The sequence below is a fragment of the Coccomyxa subellipsoidea genome (assembly GCF_000258705.1).
Source record: "Coccomyxa subellipsoidea C-169, whole genome shotgun sequence".
NCBI classification, from domain to species: Eukaryota; Viridiplantae; Chlorophyta; class Trebouxiophyceae; family Coccomyxaceae; genus Coccomyxa; species Coccomyxa subellipsoidea.
In genome coordinates, this window is record NW_005178019.1 from 455,304 (window position 1) to 481,149 (window position 25,846).

Sequence of the window (25,846 nt, forward strand, 5' to 3'; positions counted from 1 at the left end):
GATGATGCACACTGCAGCAAGAGCGACTGTTCGCTGCGCAGTTGGCTCCATCAACGATGCTCAGCAGTCAGTCAGTCAGCATCTATTCCAGCCACCACGGTCTACGACGCCGTTCCTGCTTACTGGGGTTCAAAATGCTTGCAGCAGCACTGCTGAGCAGCAGCAGAGGAGTCCTCTGAGAGGACCCATATCTTCCAGGAGAGGTTGCAAGGCCAAAGATCGATCCTGGGGCGCGAAGGGCTGCAGCCATACTCCAAAGTGGTTCTTCACGAGGACGCCGGCATGGCCCTCAAGCGGTAAGTCGTAGACCAGTCGTCATAGAAGTGACCAGCGGGCACCTTATTGACCTTGCAATTACCTTGCATGCCCAAGGAGAGTTACCACGAGATTGTGAGATGTGCACTTGCTCTTTGAATATGCATGATTGTGTTTGAGAGGAAATTCATGAGAAATTTGCTGTTCTTGTCTACGCAGGCACACTGTGGGAGCAGCCCCACTTCTGCTGCTTGGCGCACTGCTCTCCTTTGTCCCAGCCCACCCTGCAGTTTCAGTGCTGGGATGCAAAGCGTCAGCGCTGCTGACAGGTGTGTCAATCCGGCAATCGACTCATCCGCACCCTGTTGACCCACCCGGCTCTTAGGCGCACGGTCTTTTGGTGAAGCGGGTCCATAAATACAATGGGCCTGTATAATTTTGCACTTACATGGCGACAGTTTAGCTTTGTGCTGCGCAGGCCCGAACGATCTCCAGGTCGCACTGTTTCGCGCCAAGCTTAGCGAACCAACAGCTCTCAAGACTCACTTCTCCTACCATTACAGCGCCAGCATCATCCCGGATGGCCTGTCGAATGGCACTGATCCCATTTATGTCTATACCACGCCACGGTGCGATCCTCAGCCCAAGACACTCACCCAAGCCTGGCATTCTCGGAGGTCTGTGTGGCTCTGGCACATGAAAGCTGCCTTCAAGGCGCACTGTCCACTACCAATTTATCTCCAGACTGGAATACTTGGTGGTACTTAGGCCATGTATGTATACATCTTGCCTGCCGCAATGTTGTATGTGAGAGTCTCCCGCAGGGTCCTTGTATTTGGCGCTTCCGAGCTTCTGCGTGGTGCAATGTCAGTTATTGCACGAATTTCGTCCATGCCATGCAGGGGCATGTCTCGGAATATGGAAAGCAATATCCCGCCAGCCCTGTGTGCAATTTAGCACCGTGTGACACATGGAATTTGCATGCTATGCAGATTCATCGTGACTGCCAATGTGCCAGAGGATGTTGTGGCAGCAGTGCAATTTTCAGCAGACTATGGCCTCAAAGTGTCTGCCCTGGGCACCGGGCACCAGATTTCCGGAGTTGCCTTACCCCAGTGCGGAGTCACCATCATCATGGAGAAGCTGAAAGCTATCGACTTTGACGCGGCCACTAACCTGGCCACCGTGCAGGCAAGTCCTCCTGCCAACGAGCTCCAAGGAATGTTGAGACAGTGTCCTGACAAGAGATATTCCGGCTTGCATGGCACTCTTGAAAGCGCTCTCGCCATCAGGAGAAGCTGCATGCCGTCTCCTCGACCCCGCAACCCAGCTTGCTACCATGCCGTCAAGCATTGCCGATACATTGTCATGCCAGAGAATGCCTTTGCTCGCTGGGAGTGCCCTCTGCAGCCCAGCGAATCACATGTTTGTGTGAATTTACATACTCGGGCATGCAACATTGCTGCAGTAAGCGTTTTTGCGCAGTCTGATATCCTAATGTCTGGTGCACTTGTAAATACCAGAAAGGTTGCCGGCATCAGCATGATAGCTCAAGGTGTTTCTGCGCCCGTTCCCAACACTGTGGGCACTCAAACATCGAGAGTTGGTAGTGTCAGATGACATTTATAGGTTGACATCCCAGACAACCTCAAGTCCAAGTCCATGGCAGCTGAAAATAGCCTGCACCTGCCGCTTGGCGCATAGATACTTTTGCTCCTTGTATATTTTCATTGATTCGTGAGTCATCCAAGACTGGAGGCATGTGCACGGTCTTGTGTGCAGCATGTTGCATCCATGCTAACGCGCAAGCTGAAACACCAGGCTGACTTCAGCTCTAATTCTGCAGATGGGAGTGAAGAGCGGTGAGGTGGCAGCAGCGCTGGTCCCAAAAAAGCGCTTGCCCAGCATCGGTACTTGTTTCAATGTCGGCGTTGCCGGCTTTGCGCTGCAAGGCGGCCTCGGCTTTGTGTTGCGCTACCATGGCGTCGCTGCAGACTTTATTCAAAGCATAGATGTTGTTACTGTCGGGTGAGTCTCCCTTGTGCCTAGATTGGCAGTGCTTGGACTCAATTCATATCTTCAGGTAACATGGGTAATGGCCAGGGTCCCATACCTGCCTGGTGCGGCAAAATTCACAAATACCGCGAGCGCTGTTACTGCCATTTGGGCCTTCCTGCGTCCGCCTTGCCGTGGTTTGCTAAGCCCTTCAGCAGCTTGTGACACAGTGCTTGCATCTGATTAGGCTCTGCAGCTCATGCAAAAGGGATCATGCGGGCGCTTTTGCTTTCGCAGTGCAGTGTTGCAATGCTGAGGCCCTTGCTCCCCTGTCAGTTGCAAGCATGGTGACCTGCAGGGCGGACAAGAAGGCCGTTCGTAAGACAATCAGTCCGGAAGTCGACCCCGAACTGTTCTGGGGCTTCAGAGGCGCTGGTGGGGCACTGGGAGTAGCCATCAGTTACACCACTCACGCCTTTGCCATCCCCGACAATGTGCGCATCACAGCACCTCCCTGCTTTGCTGCATTGTAAGGCACTGCAGTGGTCATGCTGCCAGCTTCTGGAGTGATTTTAGGTGCGTGCTTCATCAGAAGACGCAGTGGCAATGCACTGGACAGTCATTGACTCTGCAAAAGAGCTGCCATTCCCAAGAGTGATTGCACCGCGTATGAGATTTTCCATGACTCTGATTGGCGAGAGGTTGCGCATCGCAGCCTGTATTGCGCTGAATCTCTACTAAGTGTCTGTTGAACTGGCGCCTGCAGGTGCAGTTGGCTGCTTACACCTTCTCCATTGACATCGCTGCAGAGGTCATGGCATGGTAAGCTTCCTGGAGCCTCAAGCCACAGCTCGCTGTGAAGTTGTTTCTTAGTATGAACCATGTGCAAGTAAGTCCATCTCGCAATCGCTACTAGCCAGCACAACAATCAGCTTATGTCAGGCTTCAAGGCCCAAATGCAGCGCCGGGGTTAGCATATTGTCCACAGAATAGCATATTGCATGCTCCGGACATGTCACCATGCGCTGCAAGCTTAGCTACGAAGAGCTGCTGCGGTGCACTCAATCCATGTGATTGCCTCGATGGGAAGAGCACATGGCATCAGCAAGGAATTGCGCAAGCAACAGCCAAATGTGCACATGCTTGCTGTAGAGTTGCAGAGGTCAATCGTAGCACAACCTCTCCTCAATGGAGCATGGTCTAGTGCTGGTCCAGTCAAACAGGCCTGAGAGACTTTTGCAAGTCTTTGGGACAAGCACACCTGACGTATGTTGACATGGAGGATCATGTCACATGCAGGTCTGCCGGGATCACTGCAACATCTCCTCGTCAAATCTATCCTTTCATCGTGCTTTCCCCTGCCGGGAATGGCAAGCCTGCAACTGTGTACTTCAACGCTTTCAATCTCGGCCCGCCAACAGCAGCAACCGAGGCGTTCTTTCAGCAGGTGGCGACCTACGCTGTGCCCAGGTAATTTCGTTGGCAGCATCTATACAGTCCTCTGCATGCTGGCATGAGTGCTTGGTTGGTAGGAGTTCATGACTCTTGGACAACGTCTGTCTGACTTGTTCGGCGGAATTGGGGGTTCAGTGGAGGGAATCGTCTCTTGCAAGGCATCCACTGCATGCGCCGCACAATCTGTCATGCCACAATATGCTTGCAGCAAAATTGACTGTAGCTAGTCACAGCTCCACGAGCTCAGCATGAGGCAGAGCACAAGTGGCTCTGCTCTTGAGCTGCCAGTCTGCTGACATGCCATGGTTCAATAATTGTGAACTTGAGAAGCCTCTCTCATCGCCAATCTTCAAGGCTGCATCTGGGCTGATTTTGCTGTGCTTAGCAAGGTTAACATGACACGTACGGCATGTAGTGATTCCCAGAAGGGTCTTGTATGGCACATACGGGACAAGCATCTTGCTCTAGCCTCATTGTCTGTGAAATTTATTTTGAGGGCAAACACACTTCAAGGGTTGATCCGTGATGCGCAGGGCATCCAGCAATTCCCAGCCGGGCCAATTGTACACGGAAACGGATTACTTGAGCTTCTCAAAGGAAGAGAGTGTTGTTGAATGCGGCAATCTGAAGGCTGCTACCTATTGGAACACGTGAGCTCCATTATTGGCTGGTCTAAAAAAGAATTTGCCATCAGCCCCTCCCTAGTCCATTCAGTCACTTTTCTGTGCTTGCTTGAGGCGCACGGCCACTGCATAATATCATGTCATGTGACCCTGTTGTGGCAGCATATAGCAAGAAAGGTAGGCCAAAGATGCTCGCTTCTCGTAATACTCTGATTGACGACTCTTTGTTCTGATGCGCATGCAGATATTTCACTGCCAATGACACTTTGACAAGCGGGAACCTACCAACCGGGCTCATCGATGCAGTGATATCTCAGATCAAGGCAGCCCCTTTCGATACACTCTCTATCAGCATCTTGCCAGGCCCGAGCTTGCCCGAGGGCGAGGTGAGTCTGGATGTACCTGTATTGTTGGCTGCATGTAGTCCGTACTCACCCGATGCTGTGGGGAGCTGCTTCCATCAAGCGCCAGCTGATAGTATTATATCAAGACACCGCTCCTTGGAGCCTATAGTATTGACAAACGTGCAATGCACTGACCATTCTCCAGATTCTTGACGCATGCTACGTTATGAGAGGCAGGCTTGCTACATTGGTAGAGACAAATTTCCAAATTGCTCTGCATTTCACATCTTTCGCTTTGCAGGACGCTGCCTATTTCACACCAGATGCTTGGAGCTTCCGTGGTTCTTTCTACATCTTTGTGGGAGACACTTGGAATGTCCCAGCAAACGATGCAGAGCACATTGCTTATGTCAAAGCATCAAGCGCAGCCGTCAAGCCCTATGTGGCGGGCAATTATATCAACCGTGAGTCCCTCTGCACCGTAGCTTTTTTTTTCTTTGATGTCTTTTTTATCCTAAAGAGTGAAGTGTCTAAGGCCCCTTTGAAGTGTTGGAATTTTTACAAATACTCTGTGTGGAGAATCTGCTGGGGCTGTACACAACGTGAGGTGTGAAGCCTTGGAGCAATTAATACTTAAATGAACACTGCAAACACCGCTCCTTAATGTCAATGGGAGCGTTGTCACTGCACGCATGCATGTTATTTTGCCCTTTAATGACGTTACCCGTGGCACCAAAAGCCTCATGTCTAATGCGCTTGCTGAGCTGGCTGTCTTGTGTTTGGCTGCAGAACTTATGTTTGCGGAAGCCGACGACGCCAGAAAATCATATGAGGCGGGCATTTTCACCAGGCTGGAAGGAGTGAAGGCGGCGTTCGACCCTCTCAATCTGTTCCGGGACCTGAATTATGTGCACCCTGACGTAAAGCCGCCGACAGACTTGTTCCATGGAGAGATCTACGACTCATTGCCTTTTGCAGCTGCGGACGCAGTGGCCCCAGCACCGGACACGGCAATGGGCGGTGCTGAAGCGCCAAAACCCATGTAGAGCGGGAGGCGTGAGACTTATGTGTTCGTATGTCTTAGCATGTGCCCAGCCGTAAGGGAGGCGCAATTTGGTGCCCTGCAAGAAAACTGAATGCACCTTATCACTAAAATGGTCAAGGGCTGTGGCAAACCCGCTCTGCTTTGACATTGACATTACACTGAACATGGCCATGATATGTAAGCATGTGTTCCTTGCATGAGCAACTACAAAGCTGGCCAGACAACTTTCGGGGGAATATGAATTGATGCCATGGGGCATGCCGCCAAAATAGTCAGCAGGCCTCTGTATGGCGTGATTGATCTTGAGCCCGCTGAAGGCTGGGTTTGGCTTTCGTGTGTTAACGATCGCGGATGCAACCTTAGGTGAGCTCAAACTACCGCTGTTTTGGAGAACAAAGTACCGCCTAAACTGCCATGTGGCCTGATCCGCAAGTATAGACGGCGGTATTTACAGATGCGGCTACAATATGATAGGCCGGAGTGATTTTAAGGTCTAGCATGGTGGAGGAAGGTTGTTGAGTTTCTCCTCTGCTCAAAAGGACTTTTAGTCAATAGGGGCGATAGAGTAGCCCAGGGGTACCCGACTCCAATTGAACAATATGAAACTTCACCCTGCCGTGTCCTCATTGCAATTATAAGGAGTTCTGTGGGCTCTGATGAAAGACGATTTATACAAGATTGTGAACTTGGTCATTGATGACCTGGCCGTGGCGTTATTGTGGGTCAAAGGGAGCATGAAGCCAGTTCTGCACATGGCCAATGTGCGCATGCATCTTTCAGTTCTGTTTTGAGCGCCAGCCTTTGGATAGTATGGACTCCTCCTGAGAAAGTTTGTTGGCTGACAATCTTTCTAATTACTTGATGTTATTACAATATAATAATTATGTCTTACAACTTACATGACCTGGATGAAAAGTAGGGAAGGCGGTGCATACTTTCTTTTTGTGTTTAGTCTTTTTAAGAGAACGTGAAGACTATAGTCTAGCTAGCATATAGCATAGGATAGCACTATAGACTAGCTAGCATCACTGGAAGTGTCCCATTGTGTCACCCCGTTACAACACTATCTGTACCATGATAGTAATCCATGCTGTCAACTTCGATCGAATCATGCCCTTCTCAGGCAAGGCCCTAGGGGCCCTCAGCTAGCATTGTAATCTGATGGCCAATTGCACATATCGGGCTTGGTCCTAAGATCCAACCTCAACATCCTCCCAAAAGTGGTGTCCAAAACATCCCAGCATTGCATTTGGCGCCGCAGCCGCCAGCTCAGCGTTTGACGCCGGTGCCTGTCCTGGCGATGGCTCCGCCGCGTCCTCATGAGGTGCCGCTTTCAAAGTTTCCTGATCTGGCACCGGTCACGCCGCTTTTCCATTGGGCGACGTCACAGAGCTTTCCTGATCAGGCGCCGGCGGCTGCGCGTCCAGAACAGGCACTGGAGCGCCGCAGTGGTGACTCAGCGCGGCGAGGGCCGACTCGGAGTCCTGGCAGGAGGCGTGCGTTAAGTGGCGGGTGAAGGGTGGTCCCCCCCTGCTGCAGTTTGCGGTGGGCCGGAACGGGGGATCCCCCGGGGGTCGCCCGGCCGGCAAGCTGCGGCGCGCCGGCGCCGCCAATTGCTTCGCGGCCGTTTTTCGGCGGCTCGTTCGCTTTGAGTTCTGCCTTGACCTCCTCCAGAGTTGGACTGCACACGCGTGCTGGTCTGTGAATTCTACTGTGCTAAACCCCCTTTTGAAATCCGAAAAATGGGAACTAGAACCAAGAGCAGAAAAAAACCGAAGGCTTGACGTGGGAGGCTTTGCTCTCATGCTCAGGCGCACAGAATCGCGTCAGCACTTGGTAAGTAAAGCGTTCTAAAAGGCCTGCTGAGCACAAGCAATCCCTGGTAGATCTGCAGGCTTCTAAGAACGAATCTAAATTCCCCCGGCTTTGCATTTGCATTCGCAAATGCTGGGACTGCGCCATCCTTCTCCCTTCACAAGGAAGGCATACACCTAAAAACAAAGCACATCGTGCACCTCATAGCATACCATTTTCTTATTATTTGTACTTTGCTCTTAGATGTAATCTAGGGGCTGAAAAATTACTCATAACTCTAAAGCCAAGGCACATGGCAATCTTTGGATATATGTCACACCCAATATTGGGAGGAAGGCCACTCACACTTGATCAGCGGCCGGGAGGTGGGCAGCCAACGCATCGAGGCCCCTTCTGAGCGCAACAATTCCCTTGTCTGTCACGAGTGCCACCGGAGCAGGCGTCATTGCAAGCTAGGCACGCATCGCATCGGCGCATTCTTCCAGGGTCAGATCGGCGCAGCTCGCAGATGCCTCGAAGACCGAGGAGCACATGCCAGCCATGCTGAAGCCTGCTTAGCAGCGATGACAAAACTTCAGAAAAAATCAAATTTGAATATTCGAAATCAGAATTCCAAAATTCCCACATCTCGTTCTAGACAGGCAAAGCAGCCTTAGTGGCTGCACAGTGTGCATGCGCAGGATGGGCCCGGGTCACTGCGCTGCTGGAACGTGAATAATACTCATCAGGTAAGAAGGGAAGCAGGGATGCTCCTGCAAAATGGTTGTCCCACCGAATTTTATCTTGCACTCCTTCTGTAGGCTATGAAAACATTTGTAGGCCCCTCTTTGTGGGCAACCACGCATGTCAAGTGTCAGGGAAGGTTGAGGTCCTCTAACGGCTGACAGACAAAGAGGGGAGATTTGGCAAGGTGCGTCAGACTTGCAGAATCTATTGACAAATTCTGGGCTTGCGTCATGCAGATAGAGCAGCACTGGGCTGCAGAATCCAAGAAACCAAGGACTGCCAACGCAATCAAACTCTTTGCTTACATTTCTTTCTCTTTCTTCCTTTCTTTTCAGACTCTTCAATTTGATGTGGATGAAATGGGGCATACCAGAATTGGAATCCTGATGTTGAGATCAAAACGCTGCCCTAATTGCCCTCATTGAAAAGCGACCTTACCGACGTATTTGCCAGGGGAACAATATCCAAGCAATTGAGGAACTTCAAGATAAATTGAATATGAATCTCTCTGGCTTTCAGAGGGGCAGCAGCTGTTTGGTTTCATCCTCCGCGACCGCCGCCACTGCGCCACGGGGTATCCTGAAGTCACTGTCTATCTTTGACGATGAAGTAATACCACACTTCCGGGTTTGAAGTCAAAACGCTGCCCTGGAAGTGCCTTAATTTAGGGACCCTCACCGATGGAGACGTCCGGGGCGGCGCAGCATTTGGGCAGCAGCCGCCGCAGTTGTTCGGTTTCGTCCCCCGCGGCCGCCGCCAGTGCCCCGGGGTGTACCAGGTCCTCCCTCTCCTGACGCCGCCGCGGCGCAGGCCGATCCTCCTGCTTTCGCCACATTTGGGCTCCTCCTCGGATAATGACTCATGCAATAACTCACCGCCCGGCTGCTCCGGCGGCCGCCGCCCCCGCGTTGACCGGCGCGTGGCCCTCGGCGGCTGCGCTGACTCAGCAGCTTCTGGCAGCCGCCGCGTGTGCACAGGATGCCTCCCAGCGGCGGCCTTTCCCCGGCGGCTCTTCACTGCTCTGTTGCCTCGGTCCTGCCCTGGCTCGATTGCACCATATCCGGCTGCTGTGGGCGTCTCTTCTGAGTTGTTGCTGCTCCGAGCGCGCTTGCGAGTGGCGGCTGCCTCTCGCTGCTGATTGACACCTCTGCGCAGCCGTGGAGAGTTGTCTGCTTCTGCACCAGCCCTGCAATGCGACCCATGCACAATTTAGGCCTTATCCCCAGGTATGCAGCTTTCACTCTGCGTTAAAGGCTGCAACTTCTCATTTAGAGAGGATCACAAATGCCATGAGCTGATACATGGATGTTCAACGCAGCTTCTGGAGAATCCCACTGACAGAATTCAACTGAATGGTGATTGCTGATACAGCAGTGCATGTGAACTGGACAAGAAGGAGGGGCCATTAAAAACACTACGAAAAAGTGCTGTATAAACACACAATCCAGTAGGGTGAATAGTCATGAGATGTAGTTTTAATCTTGATATCACCCACAAGAAGCATGTAAGCATACCTGCCGGTTTGCAGCCTGCTCGTGAGTGTGTCTTCCGCCTGAACTGTCTCATTAATAGCTGAAATTGTCACGTCATCATCATCAGTCACTGCCATGGGATTATCAGCCGCTGTGGGTTCGTCTTCAAAGAGGCGCTCCCCAAATTCCAAATAGCTGCCTGCCTCAGCAGGGCGCTCCTCTGGCAGAGGGTTGGGCTCTGTCATCGCAATCCCCATAACCACCCCCGGCGGCAGACTACGCGCTGCTGCCAAGCGGGCGGCTGCCTGCGCGCTGCGCGGCTGCCCAAAAGCTGCGCGAGCGGCTGCTGCCAGAACAGGCGCCGCGGCCTGCGGCTGCATGGAAGCTGCCGGGGGCTGGCCCCGTGCGGCGGCAGTGTCTGCGGCGGCATGCTGCGGCTGCGCGGCAGCTGCCATCGCCGGCCGGCTCCCTGCAGCCTTGTCTTCAGTAGCACGCTGCGGCTGCGCGGCGGCTGCCGCTGGCTGGCTCCCTGCAGCAGCTGTGCCTGCAGCAATGCACACGATTTGACTTTAGGCTGCCATCTGCTGCTTGGCACCAGTGTGCTGCGAACCAGCCAAGGGTTGTCTCTGCTACTCCACAATGTCCACCGCCCAACACTGAAGTAAGGCCGCCATATGGATAGCATGTAAGGATAGATAGGCAGAAACACTTCAACTCCCAAATATGAGCTCGGCTACATGCAGGTCTCACAACCAATTAGTCAAGCCACAGAGACAATGATTCCTTTCTCAGGGGTGCTGATAGAGAGTGGTCAGATTGGCATGTGAAGGCACTCACCGGCGCTCTCTGCTTGCTGCAGTCTGGTCTCGATCTGGATCCAGCTACGGAGCTGCCGTCTGCGGCTGCGCGGCGAGAGTATGGGACCTGCCACGCACACGTGTACAGCGCTTAGCCTCTCATTAGATGCTTAGGCATTACGTATATTATATAATCAAAAAACCTAACCCTAAATCTATGGGTGGTACGAAAGCTCTGTGGCACCCCATTTCCACAGAGGTCTTGTTTCACCAGGACTCAGATGCCCCTTGGGACATGTCTTGAAAGAGGGAGCGCTGATGATCGAATTGTTTTGCCGGGTTTGCCAGGTTGCGCCAGTGGCAAAAGCGCTGTCAGGTACTACCCAAGGTCAGCCTCTCAAGCATGCAGACAGGCACTGGAAAAATTGCGCATATGCTGTCTGGGGAGCATGCTACGAGACGCACAGCAGACAGGTGATTCAGCCTGCAGTTTTGAGAGTATGGCACCAAACAAACCAGAAGGCATAAGCAGTTTTAAGCAGTGTGCTTGCGTTAGGGCAGGGAGCCAGACACCAAGAAGACACCAAGAAGACATCGAGAGTATAGAGGATGGATGCACAGGAAAGAGACAAAAATGAGAGAATGAGTGGCAGAGAGAGGGAGTTAGGAGGTCTCACCGCTCGCAGGTCCGACTCAAAGGCAGTCATCCTGCGCCGCTTGGTCCCAAGCCACCGGCTTCGCAGCGGCGGCCGTCGGCTGGCGAGGGGCAGTGGAGTCACTGGCAGCAGAAGAACCTGCTCCAACCCCGCTACCACATGGGGTGCCAACTGAGGGGCAAGGGGCGGCAGCGAGGTGCGCCAAGGCCGGGGCCGGTGTTGGCGCCGCTGGCCCGGCCGGGGCCACTGGTGCTCCTGGAGCGGAATTTGCACCTGCAGAGATTGGGGCCGCCTGTTCAGGCAGTCGCGGCTGCTCAGCTACGGCCGCCGGCAGACGCTGGGCCGGCGGTGGCTGCGTGGATCTTGCGGCTGTGGTAAGATCAGCTGCCTGTTCCGACAGGCCCGACTGCTCGGCTGTGGCGGCCAGAAGGGGCTGGGCCGGGGCCGGGACATGGGCCAAGCAGGTGTTGAGAAGAGCCACTTGGCCAGCCGCCCAGTGGATGACGTCCTCCCCTGGCCGCCGCTCGCGCCACCGCCGCTCGACGTCCGCATCAGAGGCCGCCCAGAACTCCTGAGTTGCTAGAGATGCCAGCGGCTGCTGGGCCACAAGCGGGGCGGCTTCGCCTGCCGGCCGCGCGCCTGAAGACGGGTGCGGCAATGGCTCCCGCGGCCGCTCCGGCTGCGGCGGCGCAGAGCTGACGTCGGCCATAATTCCTGCCGCCGGCATGTGTTGGGTATTTGCGCGCCGGGGCTGCGCTGCAGGAAAATCCGCCATTGCAGTGGCAACGGTGGCCGCTGCTGCTGAGGAGGAGGAAGCTGGCTGAGCCGGCTGCTGCCGCTCTGGTGCCGGCTGCACGGGGCCGTCCCCGGTCGCCGCCGGCCACGCGCGCGGCTGCGTCGGGCCAGTTGGCGGTGGCGCACGCTGCTGTTGCGCAGGAAGCTCTGCCGCCGCTGCTGCTGCTGAGGCAGGTCGCTGCGCAACTGGCTCTGCCTGACGGTGCAGCTGCGAGTGCGCTAGCGGGCGCTGCACATCTGCATCTGCAACAGCGGCGCCCCGCAATGGCACAGGCGGCTGCACGCGCGCCTGATGCACAGGCGCCAACGGCGGACCCGCCTCCCCTGATGCGCGACGCCCCAGCGACATCATCTCCCTCCGCTCGAGAGGTTCAGGTCGCTTGACCGGGGACAGCTCTCGGTCTACTTCCATGCGTGCAGGCCGGCCAGCGCCGTCCCAAGCTGGACCCGGCTTCCGGACTTCTGCCTGCCGCCGCGCCGGGGCTGCGGCGTGCGACTCCGGCCGCATCGGCGCTCGGTCGGCCGCAGGCGCGCGAGGCGGCAGCGGCTGGACGCCTCTGACAGCACTGCCCTCTTCCTCCTGCTTGAGTTTGAAAGCAAGCTGCGCAGCGGCTGCCCGGGCGGGTTCTGCGTTGGGTGCCGCGGCCGCATGCGCATTCCGCGGCGGCGGCAGCGGGCGCATGCGCCAGCCGCGCCGGCGGCCGCAGGCGCCCCATCTGTCCTCTTCTGTCGGTTGGGCGTTTGAATCCGGGCGCGCCGCCAGATCTGGCTCTGATGACGGTGCCCGATTTGGTGCTGGCACGAAAATGATAACGTCCTCATCATCGCTCTCATTGATGTAGATGACTGCTTGTGGGTGGTGCCGGTCCCCAGAGAGGTCCGGCGCGCCGTAGCTCACACCGCACCTCAATGGGTTGACCTCTGCCAGAACAAAAGGACACAAATGTAGTCGCCAACATAAATATCTTATAGTAACATAAATTTTATAGTTACATGGCTTTTAGTTTCTTTAGATGTTCAGGGTTTAGGTGAACCCTAAACCTAGAAATAACACGATATTCGCTCACATTCCCCCCTTGGAATAGCGTCAAGCTTGTTGATCAATGTAAGCTCTGCAGATTTCACTTGCCGCCCATCCTGACTGTGACAGCTCAGTAGCTGCGGCTCAGTTCTGCTGGAGCTCCCTCAACCAGGAGGTGCGGGTCCAATATTAGCTCCAGAATACATGCTGACTAAGTGCGACAACATTTTTTAAAGCCCTTTCTATATCAGGACAGGGCGGGAGGCATGAAATCACCCATGCCCTCTCGGTGGCATGCTTGACCTCTGTCTCCTTGACAACGACCCAGGCTTCATCGGGGCGTCTATATTTCATTTTTAACAAGTTTTTGGGGCAGGGTGACCATTTCAACTCCAGGCCTGTCTCACTGAACGGGGGCTTCGGCTTGGGCCACAAGGCGGGTTGGGCCCGCCACCAAGAATCACCACTGTGGGCAGTGAATTGCTTCGGTTTTGCTCGGTTAGACCAATTGGAGACCGAGCCCACGGCCAGCCCATGGCAGGGGCTTGCTGACTGGCTTGACGGGGCCACGACGTCCGACGGCGTGCGCTTCATGCTCTGCCTTTATTCGCGCCATCTAGCTGGCATCGACACCGGGGGGGCACTACTTTGATGTGCTCCTCAACAGAGATCACCACGCCGTTGGAGCGCCGCCGGCGCCGCCCCGGGACCTCCCGCCTGCGCCAGCATTTATTCAAATTCAAAATCGACATCGGGGTGTAGAGTGTAGGGTTTATGTGCGCACATGTAGCCCCACATGCCACTTGCCGGTATGCTGGTGGCGATCGGCCGATGTTCCCTATGCTGCAAACCTAAACCCTCAACCCTAAACCACATGTATGCACTGCCGCAGGTTCTGCAGTTGGCAGGTGCTGGACCTGGCACTCTGAGGGGCAAGAAGTTGAGTTTAGGGTTAAATTAGAATTTTAGAACTTCATAATGCATGTTTTTCTTTGGAATTTACTAAGTGAGGGTAAGAACAGTTGCCAGGCTCCTGAGCAACGCTGTGCTCTTTTCTATGCTGCAGGACGGCCTAAGATTTCCTGAAACATTGTTAGAAGAAGTTGAAATGAACGCCCGGGGGTAGAAATGTTGACTTCTACAGGGTTGCTGAGCTGGTCAACTTTTGCCGCATCATTCATCAGTGCTGCGAGAGAATCAAACGGTCACAAAACCCTTTAGTCATTACTTTGCCATGTTTGTGCAACGGGGAAACAGTGGGGCATGAAATGTAAGGAATATTTCACCTCGCTATTTCTGCACAGGGATGAGTAATGGACGATGTGTTTGTTTTGCAGCATTCCCAATGTAAGGGATATGTTCACACCCGTCCTCGGTCCTTGGCCGGCGCCCGCCGCAGAGCATGCACAGCAAAAGTCCGAGGCCGCCGCAGAGCCGCGTGAGCGCGGTGCCGCATCGATTGCAGGTGGGCGGGCCGAGGTGCCGGGGAGGGAATCTGCGCTGCTCGGCCACGCCTGCAAAGGGAGCCTGTCTTGGCGCCGCACTGGCATACGCTGCGCGCTGCAAAGAAGGTCCCTCTTGCGCACGGCGATCTGCACCGGAAAAGTAATTTTTTAAAATATTATTATTATTTCTTATCATGGTTATACTCTCGTATCTCTTTGCAAAATTATTACTATTATAATAATTATTATTATTATTGGTGCACGCTCTTCCTGCCAGAGGCAAGGTGCGTCTGCAGACAAGCTGCAGGGAGAGGCTGCCGTACAATCTACCCCTTGACGGACTCGCCAGATCCAAGCAAGACCCAATCAATCGTGGGCACGGTGACCAGAATTCAAACCGCCCTCAAGCAGCCGCGGTTCCGGAAATACCATTCAAGAGCAGGAAGCCACAGAAATAGAACATGGCCTTGGCAAAGCTTTCAGCCATGGTCACAGCTTTCGCAGGCGGGGTGCAAAACACCATGCAGGGAGAAAGATGCTCTGTCCCAGAAACATCAGAGGAACATGCAACAGCTGATATCACATGGACGTTGCAGCACGGACACAGCAGAAGATGTCCTTGGACACTGTCAGCCGTCAGAAAGGGACACAGGCCTCTTCAGGCCGGCCACGAAATTCCTGCAGGGACTAAACACCATGGTCCAGAGATAACATGCAACAGGGACACAGCAGGTCTGCATGAAAATCATCGACAGTGGACAAGGCACCCACCATCTGCGAATCTTGCTTGTCTTGGCATGGCGGTGACAAAAGCTGCACGCTGAAGAGAAGGCCCCTCTCTCACCCGCCAGCCTGCATTGGTGATTTGATGCATCAGCCTCAGAGAAAAGGTTCATGAAAAAGCAGAAGCTGCCCTGGAAAGAATCTCCTCAGCACAGAAATGAGTGTTTTTGAGCTGGGAGAATTGCACATAGCTCAGAACCATCACAGGCCCAAGGCAATGAGAGCAAAGTATGTCTCTTGGCAGAGCCGCACCGGGAGCAGAGTCTGCATTGTCAGCGAATTTTGCACACTGTGTTGAGTGATCCTCTCGCCCACGCCACTCTGCATTGGAATCTGCAATTTTGCAAATTTTTGCATGTGCATCAGTCAGAGAAAAGGATGCAATTTTTTCCCCTTTATTCCATTGAAGAAGCAGAACCTTCCGTGGGCTAGGTCAATTTTGCTTGCTGAAAAATCACGACTGCCACAAAGGGGACCAGGAGATCTCTGAGCCTAACTTATACATGACCAAAGCATGCCTGGTGGGTAGGCCGCACCGGAAGCAGAGTCGGCGTTGTCCGCGAATTGCGCGCTGTGTCGAACGACCATCTCTTCCATGCCACTCTGCATTGGAGTTTGAATCATCAGTCCCAGAAAAGGGTCGTAAAGAAGCTGAAGCTGCTTCAGATTGAGATTATCGGTAATCTTCTGTATAGAAGTTATTTCTTGAAGAGCAGATCCATCATAAAACGGATCTGCGCTGAAAGCAACAGGCCCGAGCATCAGGTGCAAAGCTGGGCCGCACCAGGAGCAGAGTCTAGATCGTCAGCAAATCTTGTGCCTTTGTAAGGGCGCCCATCCCGGGGCGCGTACTCTGCCCGCTGCCATCTCTGCTGCTGTGGCACTGCATTATTGAAGCCCGCTCTTGTGCGCGGCCCTCTGCCAAAGTACTTACTCTCGTCAGCCGTGCCTGACCTTGCGCGGTGCATCGGAGCTTCCTCACACTGCATGGCCCTCTCCTGGTGCCGGCTCGAAGGCTGAGATTCAGAGAGCCCTCTGCCGAGGTGAGCATTCCTTGCAGCCGTGCCTGACGTTGCGCGGTGCATCGGAGCTTGCTCCCAGTGCATTGCCCCGCCTCGCTCTCTGCTGGAAGCCTGAGGGCCTCTGCCAAGATCCTCGCCCCTTGTAGCAGGGCCTGACCCTGCGCTGTCCATTGGTGCTTTCTCCCCATCTCGCTCTATGATGAAAGCCTGAGGGCCTCTGCCAAGGGACTGAATCCTTGCAGGAGAATATGGCGTTGCGCTCTGCATTGGATTGCCCTCCCACAGATCCTGCTCTCTGCTGAACGCCTGACCTTCGGAGGGGCTTCTGCCGACACTTGCACAGTGCAGCGCACTCCATTCCCTCTGACTGCTGTCGCCGCGCTGCCAATTGAGAGGCTGGCCCTCAAAGGAGCCCCTGTCGAGGTGCTCAGTCCTCGCAGACAAGCCTGCTCGCGAGCTGTGCATGGGGGCTTCCTCCCACCGCATGTCCTCCTCCTGCTTTCGGCCAAAAGCCTGACCTTCAGATGGGGCCCTGCTGAGGTACTCACGCCTTGCAGGCACGCTTGGCCTTGCCGTGGGCATCGCAGCTTCTTCCCTGCGTCTGCCTCCGTCCCACTCACGTCTGTGTGGCTGACCTGATGGCTGCGCTCGTCTCTGCAGCAGAGCTTCCTGGCTCGGCATGACATTCTCCCGCTCTCCACCGGACAGCTGACCTTCATAGTCGCGTGCTTGTCTATAGCTGCTGCACACGCGCGCCTGCTCTGCTGCAGGAGCAAATCGCTGCTCGGTACCTCTGCCACGGTACTCAATCCATCGGGCTAGACTGACCTTGCGCTGTCCATCGGAGCTTCCTGCCTTCCCATGGCACCATCAAACGGATGATCTTCAAGCGGGTGCGCTTGTCTCGGCTGCTGCGCTCGCGGCGACTGCTCTGCTGCCGGGGCAGATCCCTGGTCGGGTGCTGCCTGCCTTGCACTCTGCCGTGGGGCCGCCACTTCCCTCCTAGCGGCTTGCTCCGGTGCCGGGGCCGAGGCCGGGGCCTCGGCCGGCGCAGCCGGCTGCGCCTGCGCAGAAGCTGCGGCTGGGCCAGCCAGTGCTGGCTGCGCCGATCTTGGGGCTACAGATATCTGGACCGCTTGTGCAGCTTGCAGCGCTGCGATCTTCCTGCAGAATGCCATGGATGGGCATGCTGAACCCTTCGCAACCCAAAAATTTCAGGCTCTCAGCAGCCAACATGCTCCAAACTCTGGTGAATTTTCTTTTTGCCACAAAATTTGAATCTTACTCGCCTAATAGTGTTAGACACTATGTCATGCTTCAGTTCCAGTCACAGTGTACAACCATTCCTCCTTGAAGACCTGATTACAGGAAGCCTGCTCCGTATTATGCTGTCGATGGTCGGGTCTCACCTACACCCTTATGTGATGTTAAGATGAATTTGGTACGCGTAGTGACACGGGGAAAATGCTGGTGACGCTGCATTGCTGCTGGGTGAACTGACCATCAAAATTGATAAATCTTGAGCCCAATGAAACGCAAATACCTGCGCATCTTGGGTGGCAGATGGTGATCCGCCATGCAGGCTGCAGCCAAGACGGCCAGCTCAGCTTGCCCCGGTGACTCAGCTTCATCCAGTGCATGTGCCCCTACCGCGGCCTGCGCAAGCACCGTAGTCAGCACCAGATTCTGCGCATAAAATAATTCTTTTTTCTTGAAAAGGGTCGAAAACTAAGGCCTTAAACTGCAAAATATAAACCACAATACACTTTTCAGACCAGTGTTGGAAACCTCTCGCTGAGCCAGACCGCCGGTGATAATGAAACATCGTATCAAGGAAGGAAAGGCTTTCAAAAACACGTCCAAAATTATTTAAATTTTGTGGGGTGCGGGCGTTATGGTGCTCACTTCGGTAAATTCCCCAGGACTCAGCAGGCCTGACAGGCTTTGCCATAGCCTGACAGCGACTGACTTCCCTGGACTTGGTACCAAAAGTGGTATTAAGGACATAGAATGTGCATCTCATATATGCGTGCTCCAATTCTTTGTCCGCATATGTAAGTTGAACCCACTCTGGATGGTTTCTGTCATGCATATTCTGGTTCTCTGCCGATAGCTGTACATTTCTATACTGCACGCTCATGTCACGCAAAGAGGGGTCGTGGTTCACAAACCTCGGGAGCGGCTGGATTGGCTGTGACATTTGCAGATGTCCCCGCTGCATTCCTCGATGCTGGCGGCCCCGAGTTGTGAGGGCTACTGCTGATCGGCGGCGTGCGTGGCATCTGTGCTGGCGAGGGAGGGCTGGTCTGCCTGGTGGGAGCTGACCTTGCTTCATTGCCGCCAGAACTGACCTGGTTTCATGCTGGGTAGGAGGAGCTGTCACTAGTTGCTCGCCAGGATTTGACCACACTTCATGTTCGCCAGGAGCTGACCTGGATTCATGCTGGGTAGGAGGAGCTGCCACTAGTTGCTCGCCAGGATTTGAGCACACTTCATGTTCGCCAGGAGCTGACCTGGATTCATGCTGGGTGGGAGCAGCTGTCATCGCTTGCTTGGCAGGCTCTGACCTCACTTCATCACGAGCTGACCTCCCTTCATGTTTGCCAGGAGCTGATCTCCTTCCATGCTCAGCGAAAAGAGCTGTCACTGCTTGCTCGACAGGAGCTGACATCACTCCATGCTCGCCAGTAGCTGACCTGGTTTCATGCTCGAGAAGAGCTGACCTCGCTTCAGCAGGAGCTGGCCTCACTTCATTTTTCCCAGGAGCTGACCTCACTCCATGGTCGCCAGGGACTGACCTGGTTTCATGCTCGGGAAGAGCTGCTGTACCAGCTTGCTCGGCAGGGGCTGGCCTCACCACTTTCTTGGGGGACCCTTTGGCCATGCGTCGCCTCCTGTAAAAAGTGGAGGAAGCAATGTTGAAGGTTTGAGCCTTTGTCTATTGCCTCCGCTAGACGAGTGCAGAGGATGCAAGCAATGTGAAGGAAAATGAGGTAGGGCTTTGCACTGCAGAATGTAGCAGGGTTTGATCCTGTGCACATGCTCACCTTTTGGAAGGCAACATCGTCAAGCCTCCCTGCATTGGCTATGGCTGCACTGGCATTTCTGGTGGTGGTCTATACTGCACAGCACGTGAGCATCCTGAAGCCCCAGAGCTTTGCTCCTATTAAGGGTTTGGACCGATCCAGCCATTAGATTGAGCATTCAAGCCATCCGGGAGGTTTATATTCTATGAGCACAGTTCGGAAAATGGGTGTCCTTTCTAGATCTTGCACATCCAGGTTTTCGATCGGCCTTTGAGACAACGTTGCCATGTAATGCCACAAGGGGAAGCTCTGGGGAAGAAGGAAATATTTCAAAGGCGTGAGTTTTGAGAGAACAAGACGTACTCGGCGGCCTCAGAGCCGCACGATGCGCTCAGGACCAGGATGCTGAGAGAACTGCTAGCTTTTTCTTATAAAAGTGCTGTTGTCCGCCAGGGGCACTGATCAGACCAAGATGCTGTAGCCCTGCTGCTAAGTCTCAGATGAAAGAATCAGCAGAATCTACTTCATTAGTCGCCAGGAGTGACAGTACAACCATAATCTATAAACAGTTTTTTCCATCAGATCTTGTAGTCTCGACAGGACCGCATGCATCAGAGAAGCACCATCCAATTTTACTAGACGGACGTTGCGATCGCCATAATCTGGTTGTATGAAATTGAATGTACGTTGGCATGACTTCCTCCCTGGAAGGCCGTCGAACAATCTTGGGGAGATCCCGGAAGATTTACGGATACTTAGGGTCTCAGATCCCCAAACTTTTTTGAGATAGTGAGATAATGCCAGCACTGCTGTCGGTTGCCTGTGGTTGCTTATCAAGATGACGGCAATGCATGTTTTTGAGCACGGAGCCGCCTTCAAGGCCCGCCCGGGCTGCTGGGCTGCCAAGTTGGCGGCATCAATATTGGGGGAGTGCATGCATGTACATGATGAGTGAGTGATAAGCTGCAGACTAATGAAGGCCCCGCAGATGTGGCTGCAGACGCCCTGCGTGTATGCCCTATGGCCTCTGGCTTTGGGTTTGCCGACCATGTAATAATATAATAATAATAATAATAATAATAATTGGGGGCGTGCCCTTCATGATCATGACGGTCCGGGTGACTCAGTAACCCGGGCACTGATTCTGATTCTGATTACAGTGTCGGCAAACCAAAGCCCGAAGGCATAGGGCATACACACAGACTGTCTGCAGCCACAGCTGCAGCTATGGGGCCTGAAGGTCTGGTCTGCAGCCCATATGGTATCATACTATAAGTCTGAGTCCAAGTGAAGCATGCGTACCGTATTGAGGAACATACCCCCAACCCCACCACCAAACAATGCTACGTATTGTATACACAACACAGCAAGCAAATGCATATCATAGCATAGCACGTACAATCAAGCAATCCCTGTCTTAGACCAGTATCCCTCTGGTGCTGACACCTCTGGCACTATAGATAACTACGGCGTCCATTTTGGCAACTAGTACGATCAAGCTGAAGCCTTGAGGGAGATGCACATGAGGGAGGAATGCCTCCAGTCGGGAAAACCATTTGCTGCTATAGGGTTACATCAGCCAAAACAGACGATCCTGTCACCTCTCGTTACATTCCAGGTGTAAGACGGCGTTCCTCAATAGCGAGCTCTGTATTGCTTCTGTCACCTTGGGGTAGTGTCCAGTATTCGTAAGAAATGCTTCAATCTATATCAGGCCTGGAAACGTTCCCGGAGCGCCACTTGCGGTTAACAGGGCCCTGTGCTCCTGGAGCACCAAACACTCTCAGCCCCGGGGCACGCGCGCTGAGGAAGGTTTAAAGGCCAGGACAGCCTGCACAGCGTGGTTGCAGGGAGGTCAAACATCCAGTCGATCAGTAGATCAGGACGCGATTCAGCGCTGAGCAGAGCTTTTTGCCGGCCCTTACAAAAGCCGCCCAAGTTGCGGGCTGGCAGGTAGATCGTAAAGCCTCTTGCCCTTCGACGTCCGGTACATGCTCACTGAAGAGATGGACCCCACCAGACCACAGCGTAGATGAATTCATGCCTGTAAGTGTCTCGTGCCGGCACCGGCGGGCACTAACGCTTACAAACGCTTCTGCCGCCTACCTTACCGTAATGGGGGCCATGGAGGCCTGGCTCTACAACAATGTCCTGGGGTGTCAACCGCGGCTCAAAGGCGATGCCCTGGATGTGCTGCTCTGAAGTGATAGGAAAAGACACTCAAAAGTTGGTGAAAGAAGCATGCTTGAAGCTTTCCCTCGGGCTGTGACAGGTCACCCCTAGGGGGGTTGGGATGTGGATGCTGTGGGCCCTCAATCTGCGGCCAGGCTAAGGCGAGCAGCTTCGGTCATGTGATATGAGGACACATCAGCAAGGGCTACCGAGCGCAGGCGGAGATGACATCGAAGTCTGCAGCGAGGCTCTTCAGGTGTGTGATGTCACGTTGCGGATCCCCTCTCCTTGCCACGTGAGTGCAGCGTACGCGCACTGCGCTGCATGGCTGCTTCCAGTGGCACTCCAAACTCCATTTTCTGACCTTGAGCGTCGTTCTTTTTAGTTATCATTGCCTAGAATCTTGAGTCAAAGCCTTTTAGACTGCGCCATCTGCAGCACAGAAAGATACATGGGGTTCCCCTTGCCCCACATCACCTTCGCAGGTTGTACTTGAGAGCTCAGTGGCAAGGGACAAACGCCTGGAGAGCGTGCAACTGCCAAAATTGTGGACTCACTAGTTAAGAGCAAAGCACACACAAGCAGCTGCAGCAGAGCTCAACACATGTGTGCCGGGTGCAGATTGAGAGCAAGATCTTCTTCTGCGACGCAAAGACCAACACCAGGGGCCTGTACCTGAAAATCTCTGAGAAGAAAGCCAACAGGTGTGCCCGCATTCTTCACTCCCTCTACCATCGAAATCCATCCCAGAAGTTCTTGTAGCAATGCATCTGTGGCCATATCTGACCTCCTGGCAAGATGGCTTTACGAAAATTAGTTTTAATTCAGTAAATAGCTTCCCCCTTGTGAGCAAGAGCTCCAGTATTGGGGCTTGCTTTTGCAAGAACTCACTGCTTTTCAAAGCAAGCGATGTTCCCCTGGTATCAGCGCCGCGCTGGTCAGACCAGTGCATCATCAAAGGTCTGGAGCGAAGCGCATGCTCAGCATGCAACCAAGGCCCGTTGCTTCAACAAAAGTCTGCGCTGTGCAATGGGAGAATGCTCATCAGAACGGCGGTTTTATCCAAACGGTGGCGGAAAATGCATCGTTATTTGATGCCATGTAGCGGTGTTAGCAGATGGATTGATCATGTGTTTTATTTGAGCAAGGCCGGCCGGCTGGAACACCGGGGGAGAAGCTGCCTCCCGATCCCACTCTTCCGGCCGGAGGAGAACATGCACAGCAGGACAGTGCATGCTGGAGAGACGCAGCATGCTGCCCACCTGCTGAATGCTGCATAAGCAAGACGAGTGCTGCAGATAAATGATTGTGATTGTTTAGTGACACTCACTATCATCAATAAAGGCTCACAATAATCTCGTTGTGTCACAGGGAGCGGTCTACGATCATTGTACCTGGCCAGTCGCTGCCCTGGTTCCGGGAGCTCTTCAACTACTACGCCAGCACCGATGCATCGTGAGTCAACCCTTACTACCCTCTTTCTGCAATCCTTGAGCCGATCTGAACCTGCCACCCAATAAAGGCAGCAATGTGTACTGTTATGATCGCATCGATGAGTCACCCCTTACTATCCTCTGTCCCAGTGCTTGAGTCAACCTGGCCTTGCCATTTGTTCAAAGCAGCAAAGTGTACTATTATGATCGCATCTTTGAGTCACCCCTTACTACCCTCTGTCCCAGTGCTTGATGTAACCTGGCCTTGCCACCCGATCAAGGCAGCAAAGTGTACTATTATGCCAGCACAGACGTATCCTGAGTCGCGCCTTACTACCCTGTGTCCCAGTGCTTGACCCGAGTTGAGCTTGCCACCCAAAAGACACGTCAGCGCTTGTCTGGCTTGGGATGCTTCCTTGTCAATGGGCGCAGCATGTGACTGCCCCCACTGTGGCCACGTGGCGAGCAACACCTGCTCAAGTCCTTTTACAAGTCGCTTGTCAGCATCAAGGAATTTGCAGTGCAAAGGCGGGAAAGCGGGTCTCTCTTGGGCTAGGAAATTTTATTTACCTCCAGCCATCCTGGAGGACTGAGAGCTTCCAACCATTCTCCACCATGACACAGTGGGTGCAGGGAATCTGTGGACCCACTTATAAAAGTATCAAATCAGGGGCAATTCTGGCTTGTATTGATCATAATTCCGCCTGTGAATGTGATTTTTTCGGCTTGAACCGGCCCCATCTGGCCTCAGGTTGGACACCCATTTAAGCCCCTGTTATTCATATTGTTTGTGCATATCTGCCGTTGGCACTGCTGCAGGTATATTAAAGACAGGGGCCTGAATTCTCGGTAAGGTGAGTGCAACAAATTGCCCAAAGGCGAGTGCAGCAAAGTGGCATCTGCCTGAAACCAAGCACCAGTGCCATTCGGGCCAACACTGCAATGAACTGTGCACGTAGACAGACCAAGGACCCAGCTCGGTTTCTAGGAGTATGTGCAAACTCCAAGCAAGACTGAGTACAAAGAGATGCCGAGTAGTGGCGTAATCACATTGGCCCCTGCCAGCCGGGGCAGAAAAAGCATGGACTAATATTTTCATGACTGTTTCATCATTAGCAATAATGCTGGTGGGCGCAGGATGGCGACTGCCAAGGAGTACCCAGTGGAGAGCAAGGTCTTCCACTGGTCTCTTGGGTGCAACCCCTGGGGCCGCTATCTGCGCATCTCTGAGAACGGCGCCGGGTGAGCAGCATTGCTAAGGAACTCCTGATCTTGAGAATCTCATCATTGCGATTCAAATATTCAATTCAAAATCTGCGAGATTTCTTCCCCTGGGGTCGCTACCTGCGCATATCTGAGAACGGCGCCGCGTGAGCAGCATTTTTGATTTTTTTGCAATGGGTAGTCTGGGTTCTGTTGTAAGATGCGTGTCCAGGCGGGCGCTTAGGTGCGTCTGGGGATCATTAGCAAGGGCTGACAATTCCAGACTCCCTACCTTTCCTCTGCATGGAGCTTGCCTTTGCGGGTCACAACTGTGCTGCTGTGACAAGGATCCGGCTGAACCCTGATTGTGCATGAGCTTTTATTCATTGTTTCTGCATGCTGCCTTTGCCGCAGCCCCTTCCGCTGCGGCGGTTTGCTGTAGCAGAGCATACAGCTGCATGCTGATTCATGCATAAATAAATTTACGTGAAGCAGTCTATCTGGAAAACACATTTGTGCCCTTTGAGGCGGCGGAGATGTGCGGATCTCAAGTGGTCATCAGATGCATGCAGGAGGTTAGCTCAGTAAAGCATGCAGCATTACCATGAATGCAGCAATGGAGCTGTGGCATTGTCAGAGCGTGTCCCACTATATCAGGGTTTGAACCTCACTTTTGGAGCATTCACCCTGAGCCAAGCAGCGCTTTATAAAAGGAAACAGTGACAGTCCAATGCTGATGTTGAGTATGTGGTTGTGCAGGCCCAAGGGGCGTAGCCATATAATGGTGCCCTGCGGGGGAGCGAATGCGGAGGGCTGGCTGCAGTTCCGAGACGCGCTGTCGCGCATAGAAGCCTTCACCTCACAGACCGCGCCCGCTCAGGTGGGTGACTCACCAGATCAGTCACCATGACTACCGTTTGCGTCATGACTCAGCCAGCAAGCACACAGATTAGCAAACAATTTCGCCCAAATACGTAGCGATCGGTGTGGGCATCTGATGCTTTCACCATACCGGGTATAGAGCTGCAATATAAGCACGCAGATCATATCTGAGCGCAGTTATTGATGGCTGAAGCAGCTTCTGCATGCATATTTCTGGCACTGGATGAATTGGGTTATGTTCTCCATCTGAGATCTGAGACCAGGCTATCGCCACACTACTGGAAGAGGATACCAGCGCAAGTATTATTGTTATTACATGCTTCTCCTGTCAAAAGGCAAGGTACGTCCTGCAGACAAGCTGCAATTGAAGGCTGCATGTATTGATCACAATTCTGCCTGTGAATGTGGTTTTTTCGGCGTGAACCAGCGCCATCTGGCCCCCATTTGGCCACTCAAATAAGCCCCTGTTATTCATAGTGTTTGGGCATATCTGCTGTTGGCACTGCTGCAGATATATCAAAGGCAGGGGCCTGAATTTTAAAGTTAAGACGAGTGATAGCCTGCCCAAAGGCAAGTGCAGCAGAGTGGGACCTGCCCCAAACCAAGTACCAGTGCCAGTCGGGCCAACACTGCAATCAACTGCGCATCTACCCCTTGTTGAATTCGCCAGATCCAAGCAAGACCCATCAACCGTGGGCACGGTGCTCAGTATATATACCGCCCCCCACCAGCCGGGCGCTATTGTGACACTACAAATCAAGCGGCATCGACGCACCTGAGAATCTGAGAGTTGCGCGCAGATCAACGTGGAACACTTGTTGAGCGCGACGCATGGGTCCCCCCTGCAGGACATCAATCTTCTGGGCTCCTACCTGGAAAAT

General features: G+C 53.7%; 3 protein-coding genes across 3 annotated transcripts; 2 read left to right on the top strand and 1 right to left on the bottom strand.

The window, feature by feature from the left end:
* Window positions 1-817: 817 nt before the first annotated feature.
* On the top strand, window positions 818-6,916 carry COCSUDRAFT_68319 (hypothetical protein). The gene is made up of 10 exons (XM_005642861.1): window positions 818-884; window positions 1,248-1,446; window positions 2,102-2,283; window positions 2,609-2,744; window positions 3,017-3,072; window positions 3,550-3,720; window positions 4,239-4,355; window positions 4,573-4,714; window positions 4,974-5,136; window positions 5,462-6,916. The coding sequence occupies exons 2-10, from the start codon at window positions 1,390-1,392 to the stop codon at window positions 5,716-5,718; spliced, it is 1,281 nt and encodes a 426-aa protein (XP_005642918.1). The 5' UTR covers window positions 818-884; window positions 1,248-1,389; the 3' UTR covers window positions 5,719-6,916.
* Window positions 6,917-7,118: 202 nt separating this feature from the next.
* COCSUDRAFT_60340 (hypothetical protein) lies at window positions 7,119-7,978 on the bottom strand (the record flags this gene model as incomplete). The annotated part of the gene is made up of 2 exons (XM_005642862.1): window positions 7,119-7,398; window positions 7,878-7,978. 2 exons carry the CDS (start codon window positions 7,976-7,978, stop codon window positions 7,119-7,121), a joined length of 381 nt encoding a protein of 126 aa, XP_005642919.1.
* A 14,084-nt stretch (window positions 7,979-22,062) lies between these two features.
* COCSUDRAFT_20720 (hypothetical protein) lies at window positions 22,063-24,993 on the top strand (the record flags this gene model as incomplete). Its single annotated transcript, XM_005642863.1, has 4 exons — window positions 22,063-22,151; window positions 22,819-22,902; window positions 24,018-24,122; window positions 24,843-24,993. Coding segments are annotated over 4 exons (429 nt in total), but the record flags the coding sequence as incomplete, so codon positions are not given.
* Between the last annotated feature and the right edge of the window lie 853 nt (window positions 24,994-25,846).

Excerpts from the sequence above, each read along its gene's own strand:
- COCSUDRAFT_68319 (XM_005642861.1), top strand. The coding sequence starts at position 1,390 with ATGGAGAAGCTGAAAGCTATCGACTTTGACGCGGCCACTAACCTGGCC. Across the intron at positions 3,073-3,549 it reads GCTGCAGAGGTCATGGCATG|GTCTGCCGGGATCACTGCAA; the intron begins GTAAGCTTCCTG and ends TGTCACATGCAG. Across the intron at positions 4,715-4,973 it reads CGAGCTTGCCCGAGGGCGAG|GACGCTGCCTATTTCACACC; the intron begins GTGAGTCTGGAT and ends TTCGCTTTGCAG.